The 11,371-nt window shown below is 35.5% G+C and overlaps 2 protein-coding genes across 2 annotated transcripts; one reads left to right on the top strand and one right to left on the bottom strand.

Annotated features, from left to right (window-relative positions):
* Positions 1-1,098: 1,098 nt before the first annotated feature.
* On the top strand, positions 1,099-1,844 carry LOC113313459 (50S ribosomal protein L18, chloroplastic-like). The gene is made up of 2 exons (XM_026562239.1): positions 1,099-1,181; positions 1,265-1,844. The coding sequence occupies exon 2, from the start codon at positions 1,282-1,284 to the stop codon at positions 1,726-1,728; it is 447 nt and encodes a 148-aa protein (XP_026418024.1). The 5' UTR covers positions 1,099-1,181; positions 1,265-1,281; the 3' UTR covers positions 1,729-1,844.
* Positions 1,845-1,849: 5 nt separating this feature from the next.
* LOC113313458 (vacuolar protein-sorting-associated protein 33 homolog) lies at positions 1,850-9,293 on the bottom strand. The gene is made up of 22 exons (XM_026562238.1): positions 9,167-9,293; positions 9,010-9,049; positions 8,832-8,912; positions 8,562-8,756; positions 7,621-7,731; positions 7,461-7,526; positions 7,163-7,270; positions 7,020-7,064; positions 6,765-6,821; positions 6,223-6,320; positions 6,093-6,144; positions 5,914-5,970; positions 5,517-5,579; positions 5,316-5,422; positions 4,332-4,454; positions 4,113-4,194; positions 3,861-3,931; positions 3,393-3,473; positions 2,885-2,942; positions 2,734-2,795; positions 2,362-2,455; positions 1,850-2,145 (listed from the first exon to the last, which is right to left on the bottom strand). The coding sequence occupies exons 1-22, from the start codon at positions 9,217-9,219 to the stop codon at positions 2,056-2,058; spliced, it is 1,794 nt and encodes a 597-aa protein (XP_026418023.1). The 5' UTR covers positions 9,220-9,293; the 3' UTR covers positions 1,850-2,055.
* Positions 9,294-11,371: the final 2,078 nt, after the last annotated feature.

Raw genomic sequence — 11,371 nt, 5'->3', positions numbered from 1 at the left:
ATGTAACTAGTAATTCCAGTGTTCCTTTTCTCCCTCTTGCATACCCATATGTCAGTGGGAGAACTTCTATCAACCAAATACAAATTATTATTCCCTCCTAGCAACCAGAGTGGAGAATGACAGTTGTGTTCATATATTGTAGAACTTGGCAATGTGTTGTGATGAAACTCCTCACTTTCAAAATCAAAGGCCACAATCTCATTTTTCAAATTTGTATTTTTCAAGTATCTATAACCACGATCTCTATTCAAATTTTCATGCAGCCAATAGTACATACTTGAACATGCCCCTGTTTTTTCCCACTAAAGCAATATATTGTAACAACCTTGTACTCATTGGTTGAAGGACAATAGCCAAACCCACTTGTTAAACGACCATAAATTAGATATTTGTGCGTGATATATCCCAAGGCAATTCAGGGTAACTATATTCCGGAAGAGAAAAAGATTCTCTTGTTAAGGGGTTGCAGACTAGATATATAGGATCCGCACCTGGAACATTTTCTTTGAAGTTTCCAATACAAACCAAACCATTGCAAGAGCCAACCATGGTTCTTCCCAAGATGGATTTCATGCCATGATCTATCTTCGTAAGTGTCTTGCAAGAGTGGTGATAGTTCATCTTTGCATGATCATAGTGATCATACTCATCTTCGTAGAAAAGTTCTACTCCATGTTCACGACGATGAGAAAAAAGGAAACCTGCCTTTTCAGTTTTGTAGCGAAGGACTGCTCTCCAAGTTGTGCGTACGCGTTTGGCATGTAAAGCTACCTCAATAGGTAATCGAGAAAGTATGTTTTGTAAGATATCATTGTGAAGATTCTCCATGTCGCGGTGGTTGATGATTCAATTCTTTTGCTCTCTTTTTCTCTAGACTTTTACCGTTGCTATGGAGAGACAAAGAAGAGAAAACCTAACAACGCCACTGAATTTCCATACTTCTCGTACCCTAAAACTTCTTAGATAATGAAGACCCTAGCCCATTTAAACGGCCCCTTTTGAGGCCCTTTACAATTGCGTTGTTAGCCCAGTATTTGTAGCTTCTCGCAGGAATACCCTTGCAAAATAACCTGAATCCCTTCTGTAACCCCAGTCAGCCATTAAACCAAACTGCTCTATTCATTTCAGTCTCTTCAGTCTCGGTTTCTCCTCTTACTCTAATCAAAAAGGCTTAAAACCAGGTACTTTCCTAGTTACTATCTTAAATGTTTTTAAACTGTATTTAAATTTTCAATACAAACCCTAATTTTGTTAATTCAATCAGGTTGACAGAGAGAAATAATGACATTAACAAAGAGATACATACTCAGACTGTTCATATCACTGAAATACATATCAGCAAATGTAATTGATAGAAAACGTGGACGGATTGTAGTCTTAGCATCTACAGCTGAGAAGTCCATGAAACAAGCAATGGAATCTTCTTGCAATGTGAAAGCTGCTGAGGCTGTTGGTGAAGTTCTTGCTATGAGGCTCAAAGTTGGAGGACTTGATCAAGGTGGGGAAGGTAATGGAATTCATGTTAATGTTGACAAGGAAGTTGAGAAAAAGGCTTTTAAAAATCGTACTAAGATTTTGGCTTTGGTTGATGCTCTTAAGAATCATGGTGTTAAGCTTGTTCTTGATGATGATGATGGTAAAGAACTAAAGATGATGGTGATACCTCTAGTCCTCGTCAAATTTAAGGGTTTTGATGTTTTTATTTGTAGCTTAGAGATGAACTTTTAAGGCTTAAACAATGCTTGAATAAAGTATATATGTGCTTGTTGCATAAAATTGTGTTTGTAAGTCTGTTAAACCCTTGCCAGAACAAGAAATGAAAATTTTCTGAGATGGGAATACAAAGAAATATTTTCCAAAAGGCAAAACATGTACCATTTGTAAGTTTCTTCTTTTTTTCATTCTGCCCAACCAATACTGAGATACAGATATTCACAAGAGAAATAGGAAAAGAAAAATGTTGCATCGCTGTAAACTATACTACCATACAATACTCTCTCTGTCCTTAACACACAAAACTATGAAGAAGAAGAAGAAGAAAAAGGTCATTCTTATTTAAACATTGGTTTCCAAGAATGTCTCCAATATACTGTGTCCATTCACCATTTTTGTCGTCCCAACAATCAGGTCATATGCCATTCCTTCCTGGAAATCACAAAGCACCAAGCCTACTTTAATAGCTTTATAAAAGAAAAATAGGATAGCTAAAACCAATTTTCCATTTTTTACTCCAAATTTCCACATTTGAGGAAAAACCTACTGCTCTCTTTGGTTTTCAGATGGTCTTAGTGATAACACCTAAAAAGGCAAAAAATGACATAGTAATGGACGTTCTGCCACACAAAACATAGCATAACATACCTGAGCACTGAGATAACGAAGAGCAGAAATCTCTGCAAATGTAACTCCCCCAACAAAGACAACCAATACTAGAGAGCGCCTCCCATCTGCAACTCTGTGATATGGTACGAAGATGTCAAGCAACTACAATTTTCAAAAAGTATGCCGATATAAATGTAGACTGACACATTAACTGACCAATACACTTTAATCCCATCAGATAACATGACAGATTATAGAAACTAGATGCATGCAAGATTTTGAAGCGAAATTGTGCTACCTATGTGAGGATCAAATGTTAGGTTTGGCCAGTAGTTAATAATTAAAACTTAAACCTAAAAGAAATTAATCTGCACAAACATTCAAGTTAAGAGAACAGTTCCATGGACATACTTGTCAATACTGGCTGGAGCACCTGGAAGCGTGTCAAATGATGGAGTGCTTGAATATCCGCCCTGTAAGCAAAGTAGGACGTCGTATTAATAGGAAGAACAGATAAAAATGCCAACTGAAAGGTGAATGCTTGATGAAAGTAGAATCTCACTCTCTTAATTTCAGAATGTGGTCCAGGTAGCAGCTTCAAAATCTCTTCAATGGGACGCCTGAAAGCCAATTTATACCATAAAATTAACCTTTTAACCACATACAGGGTCTAATTAAAGCAACTGACAACTATAACCACAGCGGACAGTGTTAATGTTCCAAATGCATGCATTCAAAGGTAAATCAATTCATATGAACAAGTGAAGGGATCTAACACGGTCAGAACTGGATTTCCAAACAAAAGGTTTACAAAATATGCAAGTAACTACTAAATTAAGAGACACTGTGGAGCTTGCTACAAAGGTATATTTCGTACACTACCGGAGTACTGGGATCTATGTTCTCTGTAGCAGGTATTTTTAGAATTTTGTATTCCATCAAAAATGCATCCCTTAGATTAGAAGATAATCATAACAGATTACAGCAGAAAATTTGCATAAAGTGGAAGAGAACAAACCAAGAGGTGTTAACTGGAATCATCAATTAAACGCTGTACAGAAATACCTTACCATCCAGATCTAACAGCATGCTGCACAAGCCGTATGCTAAGAGGAGCATATCCCGAGAAGACATAGGCAATATCATTGGGGCTGTTAAGAAAGCAATTCAAATGTTTAGCAGCAAATTTAAATGAATTATGAGTGTTGAATGTTGTGTTATCTAGAATAATCAACAAGACTTATATATCAACCAAATCCCAGAATGACAGAACTATTACAAGCGATATAAAATAGGCTCATTGAAAATGTAGACAGGTAGTATCCATACATAAGGTGGCACCTAACATTGGTTAATTGGCACAAGAATGAAAAGCATGACCATGTTGGATGCTATGGGCCGCTGAATATTTAACTTAAGAGCCCCACGGTTAATTGGTACATGATCTTCTTCTCAATTAATAGAAACTTAAGTCCCTCAGATACCTCAGATATTTACATATTAAAGACAACTTCATCAACATAAAGAACGATTCATACTTAGTGGTATCAGTATCTTCAACGATAAGGTTCAATGCACGTTTGATCATCAGCCAGTTGCCTTTAACCTCCTGCCAGAAAAAAGAGTACAGTAATATGTACCATGAAGATATGAAGTCAGCGTGTATAGAACCGCTATGTGGGACAACAAATTTTAAAGAAACATTTGTATATATATATAAGACTGTAAATAGCCAATAGTGTCTAGAGGATGATAACATATTGGCACAAATTTCAAGTCCAATACAGTACCTGTTTTTTGAACAGTCCAGCCTTTTCCAAATTACACAGAGTAGCAATATGTTCAAATCCATAGCTGTGCAGAAACTCTCTCCTACACCAAGAGATAAAGACAAGAAGAGTAAATAGAAAATAATTTGATGAATATTGTTTTATGCATCTGCTAGTGACCTCTACAACTCAATGAAATCCAAAGAAGAGAGGAAGATCTTTGATATTTTTGAGTATTACCTTATATAATCAAATTGCTTTTTAGGTAAACCTGAGTTCGTAACAGAAAATAAGACAAGAAGACGTAGAACGTTGACAATGGGCTCCTGTTTGTGAATCATTTCTTCAATGTACTCGAAGCATCTGAATCATTGTGCCACATACAAATTAACAAGATACTTCCCATTAGAAATATTTCTCTTGCATTAGCTTGTAAATTAGTGTAACTAGATATTAACAAAAGACAGCTCAATCTAATTGTGTATAGAACCTTTTAAAATTATTCAAATGGATCAGTAAGTTGACAACCACAACGTAAACTTATATTTCCAATGTTATAGAGTCTTCTTAAATGGCTCTTGGTAAATGCTACCAAGATCCTTAGAACCCTCCAAACTACTAGTATGCTGCTCCAAGCCCATGCTCATGGACACAAGTATATCTACATCTTCGATCGTCCTTTTTCACTTTCAAGTGTAATCTAATGCTTACGCGCTCATTGCACTAGCCTATAAATTTCATCTATGGACAAAAAGTTCCAAATGGTTGATTTGAGGGCACATATGTGGAGGACTCTGGCTGAAAGTTAAAGAAAATCTATGATTCTATTTAACTTTTCTTTCTCCCTTCTGCTTTTGCCACAGGACCTCCTCGTTGTTTATGTCCCACCGACAACACAAATAACATACCAAATATATAGAAGACAAACACAGTGCATGTAGAGGCCTCTAGTTGGATACAAATATGTACATTCTATCAGGAAGTTATCTAGAGTTTGCAGGTATCACCCGACCTAAGAACTCAATTTTGAAATGTTGTCTATCCATATTATTTCTTCTTAGTCAGCTAACATCCTACCCGATACGCCTATACAGACGTCTCGTCTGGATATTGTGTTTCTCCTCTTCCAGAATATTAATAGTAAGTTCTCAAAAGTGACATAAGGGGCATCAACATCCATCTTGCAGAACATTTTTGAAAAGGTAGTACCCTTGAACAACTTACATGTCATAACTCTCTCCCTCCACAATTGTGTGCTCCATGTCCAGTTTCCCAGAGAATGATGGTTTTGATGTAAATGTAGTCAAATGCTGAGCCAGATTAATGTGCCTCTGAAATAACAATCAGCAGAAAGACACAACATTAAAAAAAAAGTCATTTTGTCTCCTAAATGATCATTTTAGAAGTGTAAAAAGATATACTTACAGTAACTTCTGGCAGCGAGTTGAGTTTTTTGACAAAATCCTTTAATTCTGAGACTGATTGATTCTGAAAAGTAACAACCAAAAAGTCTCAACAAACTGTTCCAAATATAAAAAGCAGCTAAAATTACTGATGTAAACTAGCAGCGGAAGTTCTAGATCATTTAGAATTTATTTTTAACTAGACATCACCTGAAATTTCACAAATAAAGAGTCCTACTTGAAAATATATTTCTAACCCACATGTAGCAAACCTCTTATTTGTGCTTACAAATGCATGCTCTCAAATGAATTGTAGTTTCATAGGACTATATGGTCTAGAGTTTTGCTTAACTCATACAACATCTGACTGAAATCCAACAAGTAACTGAGTATGAGATATAGCTGTCCAACTAACTTACAGCAGTCTGTATTTCCTTATAATCCTGCCTCATATCTGTTGCTTTTTGACGAAGAACCTACAAGGGGATAAGATGGTGAATATATACAACAAATTCCAGAGGTAAACAATGAAATAGCAAGAATTCAAGTTGGACAATGCACATCAACAAAATAAGTAAGCAAGGAAAAATAGACAAACCTGAACTACAACTTCGAAGTTAAGATCACGAGTCTCCTTGAATAGCTTATCACTGAGGTGCGGATTAGAAAAGAGTCAGTGGACTTCAACTATCGTGAAAAGAGATACTTAGATAATGATATCAGCTTACGTTGAATTAAGCGGAACCTTTGTCTTTTTTCCTTCTTGCTGTTGGTTGCCCATAATAGATGCATCGAGCTCAACAGAACCATTATTGACACGCAGAATCTGCACTTGGACTATTAGAGAAACTCATGACAAAATAACGACTCGTATCCCAAGCACCAGATATTGTCAAGAGAGATAGCATAATAAAAGATACGTGTTAAGTGGTTTAGATCACCAAGAGTTTGAGTATATCCATGTTATCATATATAGTACATTCTTGTTCTGCTGGCAAAGACTGGGATCACCATAAAATAAGTCATGGTTATTGCAAGAAGACGTGACAGATATGAAGATACATGATACAGTAAGAATAAAGAAGCATTATGATGAAACTCATTTCATGTGAATTCAACTCTTTATCATGTGGGTCAAATAAGTGGAAGAACTATAACTAAAGCAGAAGATTTAAATATTACACATGATCTATGTTGTTGAGTGTCAGCTCCAATTGTACCATATGCATCACAGAAAGTAACAAAATCACGGGTTATTTACACAACAAACCTCATCCATTAGGCCTTCATATGTCAACTGGAAACACATAGGTGTAACCATGTCTACCTGCATTCATAATATATATATATACGAAAAGGTCATTATCCCATAGCAAAAAACTCAACCGGTTCGTTATAAAATGACCTAAATTAACTACAAATGACTGTTCAATGTTCATAGCAATTGCTAACAGTTAATACCAAGGTGCACAACTTCTACCCTATGGGGGCTATTCTTATATATTGATGGGAAATAAATGGCTACCTCTCTATCCAAAAGAATGAGTGTATTTATCTCCGGGATTCCAACCTGGAATAACATGGAAGAAACTTTATCAGTAACATCAAAAAGTCATGTCACCAAGCAATCAGGTTTTGTCTTACGAAGAAGTGAAAAGCGTGGCTTACATCTGATGTGCTGACTGGCTCTTCAACTTGCATACGTGTCAGAATTTCTGAGATCCGTGCTGAAGCTTTGCCTTTAGCCCTCACATTTGGTATAACTCCGAATGAATACTACAAACATCAAAGGTCAAGTATGATAAGGAGACAATACAAAAGATCTGATTACTAACTTCTCGGAAGAGTGTTAGAACATAGAACCTAGAATATCAATATGAGCATCACCAAGATAACAATATATTAAACAATAAAGTGATAAACCATGAGATACCATTATCTCATCCATAAGATTTTGGAAACAAACCTCCAGTTTATGTATAGATTTTGCGATATGCCAAAGAGCACTTGTATCACCATCAACCAGGTAGTCCTATCTTGCAAAAGAAACATAAAATCTGGATGTTAAGTAATATAAGAAAATTCAGATTGGATTATGTATAATGTTATTCAGATATTGGAATTACTCTATAAGCCAGGTCAAGCTCAAATGAAAGCACATCCTCATCCAATGGAATCATGTATAACGGGTACTCCCCAATAGTGAGTAAGTGGTGAACTTTTTCTTCCTCAAAAATCTGCATAACCGTAAGCAACACCATCACATAAGTAAGCAACACCATCACATAAAAAATTGTAAAAAAGAGGGAAAAATCGCCTTATTAACGCTACAAGTATGCTACAAAATTTCCAGTAATTATTTAGTTACTGAGTTACATGCTAATGAAATTTGGATTGTTCAGAGACAATATTGAATAAAAAATGCAAGAAGTCATCCACAATACCTAAGAGTTTTACAGAGTGGTAGATCTCAGGAAAAGATATTTACTTCTGTGTGTTAGTCTTAGTTGACAGTCAACCTGTACTAGTTTAAGCCTTAGAAGATTTTTTGTGAAACAACACCAAAAAGATAAAGCAAGTCTAACTTATACCAGGGCGTAAATCACATGCCACTACTTATCTTTCTATCCCAGTTTCAAGCAACAAAAGTTTTTGATCAGTAAGGTTCTTTTTCTCAGTCAAATTAACCAAAAGATCTGCAAAATAGTGCCAGGTATCTATAAGGAGGTGGTAAATAGATTATCCTCAGCTAAGATAATTTGCTGTTACGATATTATCATTAGCATCACAGACCTCGTGACTGTAAACCAAAAAAAGAGGCTATAATTTAGCTCAAACGCACAATATGCCATATTGAACATCTTTCAAACGACCCTCCACTTAGAACTTCATAAAAATGATATACAATAAGCCTTCTTTCGAAAGTTAATACAGAAACCATCTTCAGAGTCCGGAACAGTAACTGTTTTATATGCGTAATATACATCCCTAGTATTTCAGTCACATAATACATGATCAATCTTTCAATAGGATACTAACAAACAATCAAAAGTTTAAGATATATCACCTTTTCACACGCAACAGTACGCCGAGGAACGAAATAAACTGAATACTCTCTTTGAGTTCCTTTAGATATGTCATTTTGAATGTGAGCAGAAATCAACTTCACTAAATTCAGCTGTGACCTTATAAGGTAAACCACCTTCGGGCATTCCGTTTGTACAGGTTCCGACGACAAATGACGTAGCTCTACTCCATATTCCTGTTGGTAAAAGTAATCAATCAAAATTTTCTAGGGCAAACAAATAAAATGAGTTACAACATAATCAAAATGTACCTTGAGAATTGATGTTTTAATGATTAGTGAGAGTGATCCACTAAGTTTTTGATCCACAATCAAGCACTTGTTTCCACGAATCTATCAAAAGATGAAAATTCAAGAAAACAAAGTCAATTCTCGCATTAAATTTGGGGAAGAACAAGAAGAAAAAGTTAGTGTGTTATAGTAAACTCACGTTTCTGAGGATGTTCAGAAGATCTTTTTGTGATTGTTCTCTGAATTCAAAACAAAACACTATTAAGAAAACGAAATTCAATGGAAATTTGGTACCAATTTTATTGAATTTATTTCAATTCGGGAAAATAATGAGAAATTTAAGGTTTAAGATTTACCTGAGAGAAGCGAGATTCAGAGGCGCATTATCCAAATTTGGAATTTGCGCCATTTCAGATTCAAGAAAGTATTCGAGAGAGGAAGAGAGAGAAGACTAGTGTCTTCTGATGGGATGAAAAAAAAATCCAAAGTGAAAATAAAATTAAGGGATAATTTGGGTTACCTCCACCGTAAAGATTGTTAATTTGCATTACCTTCCCTACAAAAATAAACTTAGCAAAATATCCTCTCCTCAATAATTCTGTCTATTACAAGTTAGGTGACTCTGTATTAACTTACACGTGGTTTTTTGTAGGGATAATGCAAATTACCAATCTTAACAGGGAAGGTAATGCAAATTACTAATCTTTATAGGGAAGGTAACGCAAATTACCCCCAAAAATAAAAAACACGTGTAAGTTAGTGTTGAGTTAGCTAACTTGGAATAGACGGAGTTATTGACGAGAGGAGGTTTTGCTAATTTTATTTCTGTAGGGAAAGCAACGCAAATTACCAATCTTTACGGGTGAGGTATCGCAAATTTCCCCTAAAAGTAATGATCTTGTGTTGGTAGCTAATTGTTGAGCCTCGTATTGTGTGATAGCTGAAATATTATGGGCCTGCTGGTATGAAAAATCAATTTTATGATAGATGAAATAATATGGGCCTTCCTTTTAGCTGAAGTATTATCACATAACTATGTATAAGGCTCACTAAAGATCTTCTAAACATCCTCATAACCATATTACCTCTGCAACATCTATGTCCATGGACTTGTATTCAGCTTCTAAAGAAGACCTTGAAATGGCTGGTTGTTTCTACGAAGAAGACCAGAGTTTGATCGTCTTGTATCTGGACAGCCCGCCCAATCTGAATCTAAATAAGATGTAATTGAAGTAATGTCTCATGCAGCAAGAGCAATATCGGAGATGAGAGGTCCTTTGAAATATCGTAATATCCTATTAACATGAAATAAATGTTCTGAGGTTGGAGCATGCATGAACTGCGATACATATGTGACAGCGTAAAAAATATCAGGCCTGATCATAGTTAGATATTGTAACCCACCTACCGTACTTCTGTAAGTAGTAGTAACGTTAATGGTTCACCAATGGAAATTGACAATCTAGGACCTTGTATCACTGAGGTTTTTGATGGCTTACAATTCAGGATGTCATACTTCTATAACATATCCAATGTATACTTCTTCTGTATAAGCAAAAGCTTTTGACCATTATCTTGAAAATTTGCTTCAATTCCCAAAAAGTAATGTAAGACTCCAACATCTTTCATAAAATAAACCTTTTGTAGATAACCAATAATAGAAGCAGATAAATGCTCTGTTGAGCAAGTCAATATAATGTCACCTACATATAAGAGGAGGATTGTCATATTGTCTTCGTGTTGATAGATGAACATGGAATGGTCACAAGAATACCTGAAAAATCCAAACTCAGACAAGGTACCACAAAACCTTTAAAATCGGGTTGTAGGAGCCTGTTTGAGACCATATAAACCTCTCATAAATTTACAAATATAAATTGGTCTTGTAACACCTACGAATCCTTGTGGCTGATGCATATAAAGATCCTCTGTGAGAAAGCCATGTAAGAAGACATTGCTCATATCTAATTGCCTAACTGACTAATTTCTTGGAAGAGCAGTTGTGAGTACAATCATAATAGTTATTGATTTGACAACAGGATTGGGTGTTTCAAAATAGTCAATGCCATCTACCTGATCATACCCTTTAGCGACAAGCCTTGCTTTGTATTTTGCCATCATCTTTAGGAACCCACAATTGGTGGATACTAACAGTTAACTGGAGTTGGATTTTCGGCTAAAGAGGTTTTTTTTTAGATGAAATGTCAATGTTTCCATTTATCATAGTAAAAATTAGAGTTATTTTGTAAAAGGGTCGTAACTTTTGTATGTATTTAGGATCTGGGTCGTGAAACTGCAGTTGATGTGTTAGGGTCGGAGACCAAGTTTGACCGTCTAAATAATTTGACAAAATATCCTTATAAAATAATAAATCCCAATTGTTCCAAACCCCGTCAAAACAAGAAAAGAATTCTATTTACGTATAGTGTATTAAATTTCGCCCTTTCCTTTTTTCTTCAATCTTCTTCCTTTCTGCCATCAACACGAGCATATCTACTCTACAATAACCACCAACACCACTGCAATGTAGAAACTAATATATTCCTCTTCATTCGGTGAAC

Source organism: Papaver somniferum, chromosome 9 (genome assembly GCF_003573695.1).
Source record: "Papaver somniferum cultivar HN1 chromosome 9, ASM357369v1, whole genome shotgun sequence".
Taxonomy (NCBI): Eukaryota; Viridiplantae; Streptophyta; class Magnoliopsida; order Ranunculales; family Papaveraceae; genus Papaver; species Papaver somniferum.
Note: the sequence above shows the minus strand (reverse complement) of the source record. Positions and strands in the feature narration are given on the sequence as shown.

Bases quoted from the DNA above. Each gene is read 5' to 3' on its own strand.
- LOC113313459 (XM_026562239.1), top strand. From the start codon at position 1,282: ATGACATTAACAAAGAGATACATACTCAGACTGTTCATATCACTGAAA.
- LOC113313458 (XM_026562238.1), bottom strand. From the start codon at position 9,219: ATGGCGCAAATTCCAAATTTGGATAATGCGCCTCTGAATCTCGCTTCT. The intron at 9,050-9,166 runs GTAAATCTTAAA...TTTTGAATTCAG, and splicing joins CTGAATCTCGCTTCTCTCAG to AGAACAATCACAAAAAGATC. The intron at 7,527-7,620 runs GTAATTCCAATA...TTTGCAAGATAG, and splicing joins AGCTTGACCTGGCTTATAGA to GACTACCTGGTTGATGGTGA.